Genomic DNA, 14,962 nt, shown 5'->3' with positions numbered 1-14,962 from the left:
TCTCAGGAGGCAGCACATTTGTACCATTCTAGAAAGCCCGAGGTACCACTGTAGTCTGATGTTTAGGCCATGAAACCTTCCATCTCCTTTTTCTAGTGTGAATGAATGCTGTCCCAATGCTTGGCCACAGAAACGGGTGACCATTGCTTTGCTTTTAACACGTTTTTCGATACTCTTGAGCTAGTCATTCATGTTTAAGTGTAAGGCAGACTTGCTTAAGGAGGTGGGGTTGGTTGCTAGGAGAGCTTGAGAGCAAAGGCAGAATAAAACTGCAGAATGTCAAAGGGCAAAGAAACTGAAGATAAAGCAGAAAAAAGAAAATATACCCTGGAACAGAAGAAAAAGAACCTTTTCTGAAGACACAGGGAGGTTTTTTAAAGCTGCTGCTTGATCCCTTCGGCATTAAACGTCGTGGACATGCTGCATTCAAGTTCTGTTGAAAGCGCTGGAATTTGACTTTGACTAGCTTGTCTCATTGATTTTAAATGGGATATGGGCACCTTTTAAACATTACAGCAGCATCACGTTTCCCAGGGGATCATCCCTTGGCAGGGCTGCAACTTTTAAAGAGCTTGGAGCATTGCAGGGCCCAGTGGCACAGGCTCCCAAACATGAAGTTGTGATTGACCCAACACCCACGGTTGCAGACCTTTTCACTCATTTCCCCCCCTAAAGTATTTATATGCAGTCTTTCAGAGCAGAGCCCTCTCAAGGCAGCTGGCAAAATACAATTTAAATGCCATAATACAGTTTTTAAAATACAAAGAGCCATTTCCCAAATTGAAATGTCAGCAGCTTAAAACAAGTTTTAGAAGCCAAGCTCACAACAAACTTATTAAAATGCATACTGAAACAGAAATGATTTTAGGGTCCATTTTAAAACGATAGGGCATTTTATGCTGTTTTTTGTTTTGGGAGTGCTAAAGGCTCGGGGCCACCACCAGAAGGCCCCGCGTATAGTGCCTGCCTGTCTGGTAGACTGTAATGGGCAGGCCAGCTAGCAAGGCCCAAAATACTAATCTTAGAGCTACCTCACATGGATGTAGGTAGACCTTCAAATAAATAATGTGGTCCTTTAAAAAGTTACAGCTACACTGGGATGAATCCACAGGAGAGTGGCCCCCACACCTGGAATCTGACAGCAGAACTTCATGTTTCATGGAATAATAGAATCATAGAGTTGGAAGGGGCCAGAAGGGTCTTTAGTCCAACGCCCTGCAAAACAGGAATCTTGCCCAACGTGGGGCTCGAACCCATGACCTTGATATTGAGCTGACTGAGCTACCTCAGCTGCCTTAAGCATGATATGCCTTCCCATCCCCCAAACTTTTGTCAAGAAAAACGAATGTAAACAAACTTGTCAGGGAAAAGTGTCTTCAGACTGAATGGAATACGGGTAGTTACGGCTAAAGGTAAAATATATGAATCTTTTACTTATTGGAAATTAAAGCAGGTTGGCTATTGAGTGAGGGAAAGAATTGCAGATTTGTAACATGTAGTTCTTACCTCAACTTTTATGTTGCTCTCCTTTTGCTCGCCGTCTATAAATATTTTTAAAATTGTTTGCTATTTTATTAAATGTGAGAGTTGAAAAATGTAAATGAGATGAATGGGTTTTCGTTTTAATTTTGTGGATGCTAGCAGCTTAAAGGTAAAGGTAAAGGTACCCCTGCCCGAACGGGCCAGTCTTGACAGACTCTGGGGTTTGTGCGCCCATCTCACTTCCGGGTCACGTGGCCAGCGTGACAAGCTGCATCTGGCGAGCCAGCGCAGCACACGGAACGCCGTTTACCTTCCCGCTGGTAAGCGGTACCTATTTATCTACTTGCACCCGGGGGTGCTTTCGAACTGCTAGGTTGGCAGGCGCTGGGACCGAGCAGCGGGAGCGCACCCCGCCACGGGGATTCGAACCGCCGACCTTTCGATCGGCAAGCCCTAGGCGCTGAGGCTTTAACCCACAGCGCCACGCTTACTTTAGGTTAAAAAAATAAGTTGTTACTCTCAAAAGCCTTCAGGATACTCAGAAATGCTTAGCTGGGGTGTGAGAAGGGAAGAACCACCTCTTCATAGAGCAGAGCAACATATGATATTTCAGCATTTCCTTAAATTGACTTGACATTTGTTCATAGTGAGTTTGACATCTGAACACTAGATGGTGCTATAAGATGACTTGTGTATTATTAGAGCGATTCCTCTAGCAAGACCAGTATTCAGAACAGTGTGTGTGTGTGTGTATGAATTTCTGCCTCTATACCCTTTCCATTTTGTTATAATTCAGCTATGAATCATTATTTTTTAAACTGTTGAAATACTATTATTAACTGATTACTTACAATTCAGGGGCTCATGGTAATACAAGTGCTTTACAAATGAGAGAGCTCTTTTTCAGAAAAGAAGAAAGGTTCATAAGCATATATACATTATGCCAGAGTCTTCAGACAGCATTCTGTAGAGTTGCCTAACAATCTTACTGAACTAGAGAGCTAATTCTACCACAATAGAACAATTTGCACAGTTTGTATTTTATTGGCTTAAATGTTTGCTTCTCCATATGCTCGCATATGCAACTCACAGCATCTAAAAACATCTTCAGACATACAAATTGGAAGAACAAAAAAGCTACAAAATGTAAGCTTGTAACTAGCCACTCAGATAGTTACCTATGGTGAATAAAATCAGTGCATTTTATTCTCTCTCTCTCTCTCTCTCTCTCTCTCTCTCTCTCTCTCTCCCCCCCCCCCCATCCTTTTTGGGTTATATATTAGTGTCTTAGGCTTGTGTTCACAGGTAACCATTTTTTCTCTGGGTAATTTCTGAATGGTTTGTAAGGCAGGACCAGTTCTTTAGCTGAAATTTTTAGGCCAGAAATTAATGTGCTCAGACAAAATTCCTTTGAGAGGCTGTTTCTTGGAGCTCCGGAGCTTGTCTAGCATTTTTGTTTACAGGCAGCCCAGATCTCTGTTGACCATAAGCTGCTTTAGACAGACCCTAGGAAGCTGTTTAAGACATTTATAGAAATGAAATCTAACTAAATCAACATTTCTCCCGTAGGTGTGAAGCGGCTAGTCCACATATTCATCCAGTTGGCTGGTGTAAAGAGCACAGAAAGACCCTTGTAACCCCTCGAGGTCTGTATGAAAGAGCACGTCTGTGCACAACTTTATTTCACAAGACTAGAAATTGTAATGTGGGATTACTTAGAGTAAAAATCCTCTCACTTTAAAAGTGAGCTTGCAGGGACAATAATGGGAGAAGGGAGAGAATAAAAATGTATGCCAAAATATTATGTACGCTGGAAAAGGTGAAATCCTGATCATCCTTAAAGTACTTAAGATTTTAGAGGTACATCCAGAAGTGGCTTTGTTATGTATGACAGATAGTGCTTCAACTCACACAAATCAGGGCACCTGATTCTTGCCTTTCTTCCAATAGCAACTTAGGGACATAGCGGGCAGCTGCCTTATATTGAGTAAGCGTATTGGTCCATCTAGCTCAGCACAGTCGTTCCTTGGAAGCCAAACGCCTTGGTACTTGTATGCTTTGGCTCCCGAATGCTGCAAACCCGGAAGTGACTTTTCTGGTTTGCAAACGTTCTTTGGAACCTGAATGTCCGGTACAGCTTCCAAACGTTTTGGAAGTCGAATGGACTTCTGGAACGGATGCCGTTCGACTTCTGAGGTACAACTGTATTGTTTAGACGTGACTGGGTGGAGAAGCTGGAGACTGAGGCCAGGATCTTCTGCATGCAAATCAGATGCTCTACTGCTGAGCTACCATTGACTACAACCCTTAACTCTGCTGAATTTTAACAGAATAGGGAGCTCATGTAAGCCATTATGTGAATAAAGTGAAAAGACTACCATGCAAAAGAGAAAATGTGTTACAGAAAACGGTAATAACTAGCAGATGAGAATCAATAAACTGTGGAAATCATGAATAATACCTTGGAGCTATGAAATTAGAGCATGAAAATCCTCTTAAATGTACTATAAATATTGAACCTGCAATGATGTAATTGTAGCTTGCTAGTAGAGAGTTTTGTAAAATAGCCCATACAGAGTGATGGTGTAATTCACTACCATATTATGAGTCACTTGGAAAAGTAATGCTTTGTAAGCTGTTACCTTTTAACAGTATGCATTTTATAAACAGAGAAAACTCAAATTGGCTTTCCCACAGTGACAATATTTTTCCTCATGATAGTGGCCAGTATGAAGCTATATTCTGCATTTACAGTGTTAGTGGAAATTTTGTCTAAAAAGCAGCTTTGCTAAGATATTACTGGCTAGGCAGGGGACTATCTGCATTTAAAGCTGATGTGTAACTCCTAAAGGTTCAGATTAGTACTTGACTCAGTAAAACGTTAAGAGCTGGAATGCACAGGCCTTTTAGTTTTCGATGCTTAGATGCTCAGAGTCACAGCAGAATTTTGTCACTTTTGGTTCTTTATGTATTCTAATAATTCTAGTCTATTATATACCTGAGATTCTAATAAGTGGAGTTCTCTTATTTTTAAATCTATAGTTGTAATGAAGCCACTGTCTTGACTGAACGAACTATTCTGATGTCACTGAAGTCCTTTTTGGGATGTTCAATCACATGTAGAAGGAGTGGGGAGCTGATGCTGGGCAGCCCTGACATGACAAAAGTTGAAGCCGGTCGACGCAGTGTGTTAGGTTTCAAACCGTTTTTGAAGCCTGTGTTTACAGTAACATGAGTACCGTATTTTTCGCTCTATAGGATGCACTTTTCCCCCTCTAAAAATGAAGGGGAAATGTGTGTGCGTCCTATGGAGCGAATGCAGGCTTTCGCTGAAGCCTGGAGAGCGAGAGGGGTCGGTGCGCACTGACCCCTCTCGCTCTCCAGGATTCGGGCAGCTATCCGCAAGCCTTCGGAGCACGGCAGGAGTTTCCACCGGGCTCTGAAGGCTTGCGGATAGCAGCCTGCAGCCCGAAGCCTGGGGAGTGCAGTGTCAACTCCCACTGCGCTCCCCGGGCTTCAGGCAGCTGTCCGCAAACCTTTGGAGCGCTCCCCCAGCCCACAAGCTCCGGGAGTGGTGGCAGGGCTGCACAACCTTGCCTCCGCTCCCGGACCTGTTTCTGCTTCCCCAGCCCCGCGGCTAAAAACGAAGCCGCGCACAGCCTCTCCCGGCTGGAGAGGTTGTGCGTGGCTAAAGAGGAAGCCAAGACAGCCAGCGGGATTGATCCCGCTGGCTAGATTGGCTTCTTTGCTCTTTGGGGCTGGGGGAAAAAAATAATTTCCCCCCTTTATTTCCCCCCCTAAAAACTAGGTGCGCCCTATGGTCCGGTGTGCCCTATGGAGCGGAAAATACGGTAACTGCCAAACAGCCACTTTAAGGGAGTGGTGACTCAAGAGATTCTTTGGCGTAATTACTTTTGTCCTGTCTCAAGCAATTGGAAGATGGCAACCACTTGGTGGTGTCCTAGTGCCCACTCAAGAAAAAGGGGCTCACCTCTGGAAGAGGAAGTGGCACGAAGCAGCAGAGGGCCAAGGAAAGAAGAAGGGGGTAGGGAAAGAAGAGGCAAGAAGGCAAATGAAGGCTGAAGGAAATAATGCAGAAAAGGAAGGGTATTGAAGGAAGTGAATGTGTAAACACTGGAAATGATGTAGTTGAAAAAGAACAGGGAAAATATGAAGAGATAGTCCCAATGAATATGGTGTGTGGGAGAAGCACACAGACAGGTAAATAGGTGGCCTTATGCATATAGTTGTTAGGAGAACAACCGAGGAACAAGCAAAAGTAGGATTAGAAAATGTGCAGAGGAGAAAGGTGACTGGGATCATGTGAGGATTAAATGTTCATTTACTTATTCATAACTGCAGGACTCTGATCTGCTCAGAATCCTTAAAATAATTGTTACTGAGGGCCGCCAGAGGCTTACTTCTACCATAACCTTTTAATCATTTTTAAAGTTCAGGAGCTTCTCTTTGATGATGTTGTGTTTTAACTGTATGACAACACAGATTAGAGTAAAACCTACACATCCTCTGAAAACTAGTCAGAAGGAGTGAAATAATATGAAAAATAGATGTGGGTCTTCTCAAGGTCAGACATGAGAGAGGTGGCTTCGGGAGCTTGGGTCTCTGTCCACAGGGAGGCTGACAAGTCCCATTATTCATATTTTGCATTGCAGGATGGCAGAAGGAGTGCAAGCATATTTATTTATTCTTCTGTTGCTTCTTTAAACCTAACAAGTCCTGAAAAACATCCTAACTCTGTGTTGCGTGACATAATTACATCTTGTATCATCATTTATTTTCCAGACTATCCACATGCCAAGCATTTTTCTTGGGAGAAATATTTGGAAGAAACTAGTTCTTTACCAGCACCTGCCAGGGCTTTTAAAGTGGTAAGAAAAATGTGCAGTGTTCTCATATGCCTATCTCATGCTTCATGGCTGTTCCTATGCTTCGTGGCTTCTACTGGTAGAAGCTTCTCCTGGGAGGAGTTCTGCTCATGTGACAGTATAGGAAAGAAGAGAGGGGACTTCCAGTGATACTTCCTTTTCCCTCAGCTCCCTTGTGCCCCTTGAAAATCTGCTTTGGAGAACCGGCAGGGCAGGGGCTCCAGGAGAAAGGAGAATCATCAAATAGTAAATAAATAAATGCCTATAAATTAGTGACCACCACTACCTCGGGCCCAAACTCTACACTTGTGTGAGTGTTTTTTCCTCCATAAATTGCCAGAGTGGAGAGGGGAAATCCAGAGTGTGGCACCATTGCGCGGAATCCTAATCCATATTGTGAGCATGCATAGCTGTAGTTTGCGTTCGGGGAAAAGCTCATTTGCCCCAAAGCTTCCTTCCCCCTCTCAAACACAAATTGCAAGCGAGGGTCCCTAGTCCAGCCAGCTCCTGCTTGCTGGCAGTTTTAAGAAAGAAGAGACTGATTCTATAATTAGCCATAAATTCTATTAATTCACTGTGCAGTATATGAATAATTCCTTCCTTTTTCTATTCAGATTCTGCTGGCAGTCAGTTTTGTTGGTGACCCTCACTTGTAGTTTTTTGAGACAGGAAGAAAACTTTCCTTCTATCCACACCATTCATTGTTTTATAAAATTATTTAGCTTAGGTGTTATATATAAACATATAACCTTAATGGTTTAAAAGCTACCAATGTTTCAGCTTTGGAGGCAAGTTTCAGTTCAGCAGGTATACAAAAACAACAGCTAAGTAAATCAGGGTAACAGAGAGAGAAATTGGCATGATCATGAAGCCACAAAGTCTACCTTTTGGGACAGTCTTAAGATATTCTGCTGGTGTCTGGGCCAGTAAGTCATAGCAAAATATGAAAATAATGAAAGAATAGTAAAGCAGGCAGCCACAGTAACAACAAAGCAGACGGCAAACACGTTTAAAACTGAGCTATAAACAAAGTAGCATATAATAGTATATTGGCTTTTCAGCTTGCAATCAACATGCATATCAAAATAATAATATTGCTATTTTGTAGCTGTCAAGGCAAAATGCTCTGGCAAACGTTTATTGGGTATGTCTTTTCTTTCTCCACCCTACTGTATAATGAAGAAGCTAAATAATTTCTCCCACTAGAGGTAGATGTGGGAAGTGTAGATTGAAATCCCATCAAAGCATTTCAACAGTATTAAAAGGGCTGGACATAGGAAAAGGGAAATTTGCAACAACCATTTCCTCCCACTTCCCACTCATAAAAGTCTCAGCTGGACCAAAGAGCTTTTCAGCAGTGGAAGGACACAATTGCATACAACACAACGTCATTAACAAAGGTTTTTTTTTAAAGCTGTGAATGCCAGTTTAAGTAAGTGCATATGCTGTTTTAAATTTTTAGTTTAATTGACATCAATTATTCATTGTAAACTATGGGAGCAGCTGTAACAAATCTGATTAATGTGTTTTTTTAAAAAAAATCTTTTATATTTATTTTCTTTTGGTTATTTTTAATAGAAAAGAAGGATATAAATAATAAGCAGCTCAGTGTGGTGTAGTGGTTAAGAGCGGTAGTCATGTAATCTGGGGAACCGGGTTTGCGTCTCCGCTCCTCCACATGCAGCTGCTGGGTGACCTTGGGCCAGTCACACTTCTCTGAAGTCTCTCAGCCCCACTCACCTCACAGAGTGTTTGTTGTGGGGGAGGAAGGGAAAGGAGAATGTTAGCCTCTTTGAGACTCCTTAAAGGGAGTGAAAGGCGGGATATCAAATCCAAACTCTTCTTCTTCTTCTTCTTCTCAATCTCTTCTTTGTTGTAGAAACCTTCTCATGGATTCCAGAAGAATATGAAACTTGAAGTAGTTGACAAGAGAAATCCTGTACTAATCAGGGTCGCAACCGTGGTAGATACTGATGACCACAGAATTAAAGTAATTCATACTTTTAAATATATTTTATAATTACTGTATTGAACAATCCCTTCTGAGTGGTGGTATCATGTTACACACACTGTCCCACATGGCTTCTCCATTCACTCCCATAGAAGGGAGAACAAACATCCACAGGCATAGAAATGATTTCCTTCAATTAAAGTGAATGAAGAAGCCTGCAAACCCAGCAGTTCCATAATCACACATGAGGCTTTAGTTCCGGCTGAGTTGAGCACTAATCTCCAGTCATTTTACTGCAAATTCCACCTGAAATGTATTGTTTGGTACATTGTGTCCAAAAAGTATTGAAATAAAGGTATACGTTCAGTCATATCCTATTTCATCTTGTACGATGCTAGTCCTTCAGACCCCCATTCATTTCCTCTTAGATATAATATAAAAATGAAACTAGCAAGGAAAGAAAACATTTAAAGCATTTTTACTACCGTGCGTATTTTAAACTCCATGACTTGTTAACAGCGCTTTTATCTGCTGGTTGTTTTTCGGAACTACTTTCTTGCATATCTAGTGTTTGGTATCACTTATGGCTTGCAGGATGAGGAATAATTTTAGAAAACCAGAACTAGATGCCTCAAATAATGCAAGCTTAAGTCCTCAAAACTTTCATCCTGTTCTAGATAGTACTTAACCTTTTTATCATCATCATCATCATTATTACTTACTGCATAGTAACAGTATAACTGGTGTGTTTGGGGCAGGGGAATTTCAGGGGGATGTGGGTGGGGCAAAAATTGTGGCGGTCCATCAGGGGCTCAGTGCCCTATTTTTATTGTATGCCTGTGACTGCAACAATAGGATCTGTCAAAAGCACTGGAGAAACTTCACTGTGTGGTCAGTGAGCTATGTTTAACTTGATGCATCACAAGTTATTCTGGCCTCACATAGACTCATACTGAGGACCATTCTGTACTAAAGAAATTGTTAAGCTCATGCATCAACACTTTAATAAACTAGTTGTCATTGTGGTCTATTTCTTATCTCAGTAAATGCAAAAGCTGTTGTAATTTGTAAGACGAGAGCCTGGTAGATAATTCTGAATTACTTGACGAACTTTTTCTCCCACACACCCTTGTCCAATACATAATGCCTGAAATTTGAACAAATGGATTCTCTTAACCATTATGTTCTCTAATGAAAGCCAAGCACTCTTGGAGATTGCATGGGAATAGAACTTTGCTTAAGTTTGAAATGTAATATTCCTTTGTGTTCTAGGTCCACTTTGATGGCTGGGATAGTGTTTATGATTATTGGATCGATGCAGATAGCCCTGATATCCATCCTGCTGGCTGGTGTGGGAAAACTGGACATCCTCTTCAGCCCCCACTTAGTGAGATGTTCTATAAGATATAGTAGAAGTTTAAAGAAAGGATATTGAATACCTGCCCTTTGTTTGATGCCACCTCTGTAATACTGAATAAGTCTAGTATACATAACAAACCCAGTATCTTTGAAGCAAATAACCTTGGTACTGGAGACTGGGAAATAGTGATATTCTTAATTTCTGACTTGATATTAAATATGAATTCACGTTACTCCAGATCATGGCAAAATTATAGCTCTTTATAAATTCACATTCTGAACAAAGGATGAACAGTTTTTGTTTTTGTTTTTAAAAACCTTTGTTATGCCTTCATGTGCTTAATCAATTGATCTAACCCTTTTGTTGATTAAATGTTGCATCCCTATTATTTCACTGTAAAAAATAGAAACCAGTATATGAATGCTTTTAAAACATCCTCTAGATTCTGAAGAAATATTTCTAAAGTATGTGATTGACTTAGAAAAAGTGATGTGGCATATTAGAGCCAAGTCAGTTACTGCTGTAATAGTTTATAGAATCAAAGAATTGTAGTTAGAAGTGAATACTTGGAGGATCAGTTGAGAATAATGCTTGCTCTTGGAAACAATTGATAAATTAACCTCTTAATTTGTAGTTTCCTTATTGACAAAAATTTTCTGGGCGGAAGAGGGTGTTCATTTTTTGCAGGAGGAGTTAAATTTTCAAAAACAAAATAGAAGAAATAAATTTTTAATAGCTTGTGAAAGAAATTGCATCTATATCCTGAGTGCAGGAATATTTATGTGCAGAATAACATAAATCATTGTTTGATTCAATATTCATACAATCGAGTCATAATTTATTAAAGAACAAAATACTTGTCAGTTTTTGACTAACAAGATAATGAAATGGTTGCAGGAGATTTTAGTAAGGTTTAAATATTCTATCTTGGTAATTTGTACTTGTTGGTCTTCAGCATCTTAAACAGATGTTCACTAGAGTTTGCCTAAACGTGAGACATAACTTCCATTCTTACAAATGCCTTGCATCTTACCTCCCATATTATTTGTATAGGTCCTTTGGAATTGGTAGAAGCTTTAGAACAAGGAGGATGTCCTACAGCAGGCTGCAAAGGAGTTGGACACATAAAAAGAGCCAGACATACGGGCCACCACAGGTATGTGTGAAATAGCTAAACTTGGATGTCCAATTAGAATCTGCACATACTTGATTTCTAACACAAGCTTATACACACATCTCAGAGGAAAGTTCCATGAAGTTCAATAAAACTTACACCCAGGAAATGGGGTATAGAATTGCAGCCTTAATTGCTGTTTGTGAAAAAGAAGATGTGGACTAGAGGAAGAAAACAGGAATTCAGGTTACCTCTTTGGAATGAACATGGAAAGGTTTGGAACTTCATTGGTATGTTCTGGTTTAAAGCTCAGTTGTGTGATATAGTTCTTGCTGGGTTCTCTCTCTCTCTCTCTCTCTCTCTCTCTCTCTGTGTGTGTGTGTGTGTGTGTTGTGTGTGTGTTTATATCTTTATACGCACACAAACAATGTAGCCTATATTTACAGAGTAGTTTTCACAGGTTTGTGCAATTGGTGAGCACATCAGTGTTTCGTCTTTGGGTATCTAAGTGCGCCTGATAGCCTCTATTGAAGTAAAAACATGTTGTTTTGTCACTACTGTCAGCTAGATAGAAATAGTTAAATGCTAACTTGGTTAATATACCCATCTGTGGAATGTACCCCTTTGTGCCAAGTACTACTCCTTCTGCTTAATCTAGAAATCAACACTCTTGTTCTTCGTTGTCACAGAGACTCACTCCTTGTAGTATGCTACTGGAAGGAATTTTTTTATTTTGTTTAGAAATGCGTGTTTCAGAATTTCTGATCTAAGCACCACTCAAAATAATTGGAAAACAGATAAAATATATTATTAGTTTCTCCCCCTGCCGTTTCTTCAGGCATTTGTCAATGTGTGTTCAATGAGTGAGATAGGAGAAGTGGAGACGGGACTACCCCCTCCCCCTGCCTCTGCCCCATTGCTGTGCCCATTGCCCTCCATGAATTGGAGCAACTATTTGCGGTAGGGGGACTTGTTTGTACATGCGTACATATATACATAATATAGCATATATACATAGATATCTGGTTGAAGATGAAAAGCATCAATATAAAGCAGGTCAGCACAAATATGTACTATATTTGTTACTACATAATGCTAAGGAGAAAGAAAACTAATTCAGTTATAACTTGTATTTGCTGCTACTGCAGTCTTACAATTCAGTTTGAGTACAAATTCAACTATATTAAAATTAATGGGACATTTAGTTCAATAAGCACTCAGGGGGGAAAATAGCAGGAGCCTTCAGGTTTCTGAATCCAAGTCATCCTAGAATCCTCAGATTGTGTCCCACTGTCCACTTGAATTAAAAGGACAATATAAAATGGATATAATTATCTACGTCAGGCTTTATTCCGTGGGTTCTTTCATCTCAGCGCTGAAAATGTACTTTTGAATTTTTTATGACAAGGTGCATTTATGCTGTCAGAGCATGTGTCTGAGAGCAGGCAGATTGGCCATTTTCTGATAAGTGTTTTGCTTGAGCTGGATGAAACCTGCGGTGATTAATTATGGCAGGGTTAAAATGAGCACCTTTTAAAATGTAGATGTTAAAAAGGGCTTTAGGGGTTCTGCTTTGCAGGAAAGTGTTTGGGCTTGCATACAAATGGGAGTGTCTGGTGTGTTTATGTGAGGAATTGTGTATTGAATGTCTTACAAAGTATACCTTATAATACAAAGGTCAGCCAACGTAGAATTGATTTTAAGATTCCTGTATAACTCACCTGGTTGTGGAAGAGTGTGAAAATCTGCATAACCTCAGAAGCCCTAGGAGGGGGGGGGGCAAAGAGCTGTCCTGCATAACTTCCCCCCACCCCAACACTATAATCCTACTTTCCCTTTCTTCACTCTCTTGTTTGTAAAAAAAAACCCCCTCAAATTGTGTGACTATTTAGATTGACTATGCTCTGAGTATTTAAGCCCACATGCAAACACAGTCTCCCGTCCACCCGCTGGAAAGATTAATCACTATGTGATTCATTCTCTTATTTTTCTAGTGGAAATGTCACTTGTAGTCATTGATTGTAAAGATGTGGGCTCCTTCTCTTGTCTATCAACAGAGTTCACAAAAACACTGTTGATTACAGAAATGCAGTTTTTCTGTTGCTTTGATATATCACTGTTTTCATTTCAATACAACGTGGGATTTACTATGCTGTTAGACATACTTCTGATCTGTCTAGTGCTTTTTAAAAATTAAAGCCTTCACAATTCCTCAGTAAAGAGGATGTCAAGTGAATCATATAATTTCTTTTTCTTCCAATTGTTTTTTAAGCTGTGTATTCATTTGAAGGGGATATTGTATACCATTTTGTTCTGGTGTCAACAACCCAATGTAGGGTATAACATGATTAATTTTTGATGATTTATGGTTGGCTTGTTAAATGGAGACCTGGAGGCTGTGCTGCTTGGGAGGATTTACGAATTGATTTAAAACACCAACACAGTGGTTTAGAGGATGGCGAAACATGCTGCAAGCTCATGCAGTCCCTCTTCCTCCTCCTCCTTTCTTGTGTTTCTTCTTCCTCCATCTCCAAGTTACTGTTAGTTTTTAATGACATCTGAACTGAACAACTATGGTTAATGGCAACTTCCAAGCTTCAGTGGTGTAGTGGAAGGGAAACTTGGGCGAATGCAGCCCTTCTGCTCTTTCCAGAGCAGAAGTGATGACATCATTTGCTGGAGTACCAGGGTAATTGATGGTGTCTCCTGGCTCAGGTGAGTGACTGAAGAGACAAAGAGGCTTTAGCTGGCTGAATATCTTTTGTTGATGCTTAATGTGTTTTGCAAGTTTAACTTATTCATTCAGAAGTCAGCACCCCTAAGTTTAATGGACCTTACACTCAGGTAACTATATATAGGACTGGAGTCCTTCTTGAAAGACTAGACATTATTCCTTCATTTCTGTAGTAAACATTCCTTGCACAGCTACCTTTTTTGACATCAGTTTGGATTCTCCTTTGAGGGGCTATGGATTTAGGGTTTGGGGGTGTGGCTATGGGGGCTGTCATGATTAACTCCTGCATTCAGAGTTTACCAAGACACCTAGTTTGTGCTAAACCATAGTTTGTCATAGTTGAACATGGTTATGGCAACCCAGAAATGGAGAAGGGAATTCGTTTACAAAGGAAGAGAGAGAACAAGCCTACTTGTATATTTCTCAAACTGAGCTTGTACTGCTCATGTGAAAGTCTCTTTTTACTTTGCTTTATTAAAAAACCAAAATGGAAACCAAGACAAATCAACTTCATTTGGTGCTGAGTTCCAAAATAAGCCATCTGCATAATACAGTGCTAACGTAGTAGTCCTGTTTTAAGAACTGTAAATCTAAAGCATTCACTTATAAATGAAAGTTATTTCCTAAAATTGGATACAGAACCTGTCTTAAAAGACATGAGTTATGCCTCAGTTCCTCCTACAGTGTAATTTGGTTTTATATTTTTAGTTGTCTTTTGTTTGTTTTAAAATCTCCATTAACCATGTGTGTTGTATGGGACTGGATCATCTCCATTTTTCTTTCAAATGCAATACTGAACTTCATTTGCATTTCTAAATTTTTAAATCAGATTTTGACTGCGCGGTCATAGTCAATAAATTGATTATTGAAATTGAGCAATGTACAGATAAATTTACCGCTTCCTGAGAAAAAGCTTCATTTATTTGAATCTTTCCTGGTTTAAAGGCAGGAAGATTAGCTTGCCTGGTGTCTCCTGTGAATAAATTGTGTGCTTTTTAATTCATACATTTTTAGTTAAATGCTTTATTTGTTGTTTGTATAGTTCCTGTACAACTTGCTGGTTGTTTTAAAACATCGTGAGCAAAGAAGGACAAACTTGGGCAAAATGCTTTCATTGTAGTTGTGGATTGAATGACATCACAGCTCCCATTGATTTTTAAGGTGCTAAGGTTTTACTCCAAAATTATATATTAGTTTCCCTATTTTCTAACATTGCAGTAGCAAGGAGATGGTTTTCCTTTCCTTTTGTTTTTTGATTCTTTTATATTTTTTTACAAGTGTATACAATGGCAGAGATCTGAAGAATCTTGTGATTCATCCCATGCGCCAAAGAGCCCTCCATGCTGTCTTTTGAAACTAAGTAGAGGATGATGGCCCCAGAGTTCAGTTGTGATCAAGGCGCACAGTTGGAGGCTGCAGTCAGTGGCTGAGGAGT

General features: G+C 40.1%; 1 protein-coding gene across 12 annotated transcripts in view; it reads left to right on the top strand.

Annotated features, from left to right (window-relative positions):
* The window catches only part of L3MBTL3 (L3MBTL histone methyl-lysine binding protein 3), a 56,643-nt gene that overhangs the window by 31,336 nt on the left and 10,345 nt on the right, over positions 1-14,962 (top strand). For all 12 annotated transcript variants that reach the window (XM_082216092.1, XM_082216090.1, XM_082216094.1 and 9 more), the window contains 5 exons: positions 3,052-3,128; positions 6,286-6,371; positions 8,248-8,358; positions 9,592-9,706; positions 10,733-10,835. In XM_082216092.1, coding sequence (XP_082072218.1) covers positions 3,052-3,128; positions 6,286-6,371; positions 8,248-8,358; positions 9,592-9,706; positions 10,733-10,835 — 492 coding nt within the window. The remainder of the gene's footprint in view (positions 1-3,051; positions 3,129-6,285; positions 6,372-8,247; positions 8,359-9,591; positions 9,707-10,732; positions 10,836-14,962) is intronic.

The sequence above is a fragment of the Podarcis vaucheri genome, assembly GCF_965113315.1.
Source record: "Podarcis vaucheri genome assembly, chromosome: 3".
In the NCBI taxonomy this organism is placed as follows: Eukaryota; Metazoa; Chordata; class Lepidosauria; order Squamata; family Lacertidae; genus Podarcis; species Podarcis vaucheri.
Note: the sequence above shows the minus strand (reverse complement) of the source record. Positions and strands in the feature narration are given on the sequence as shown.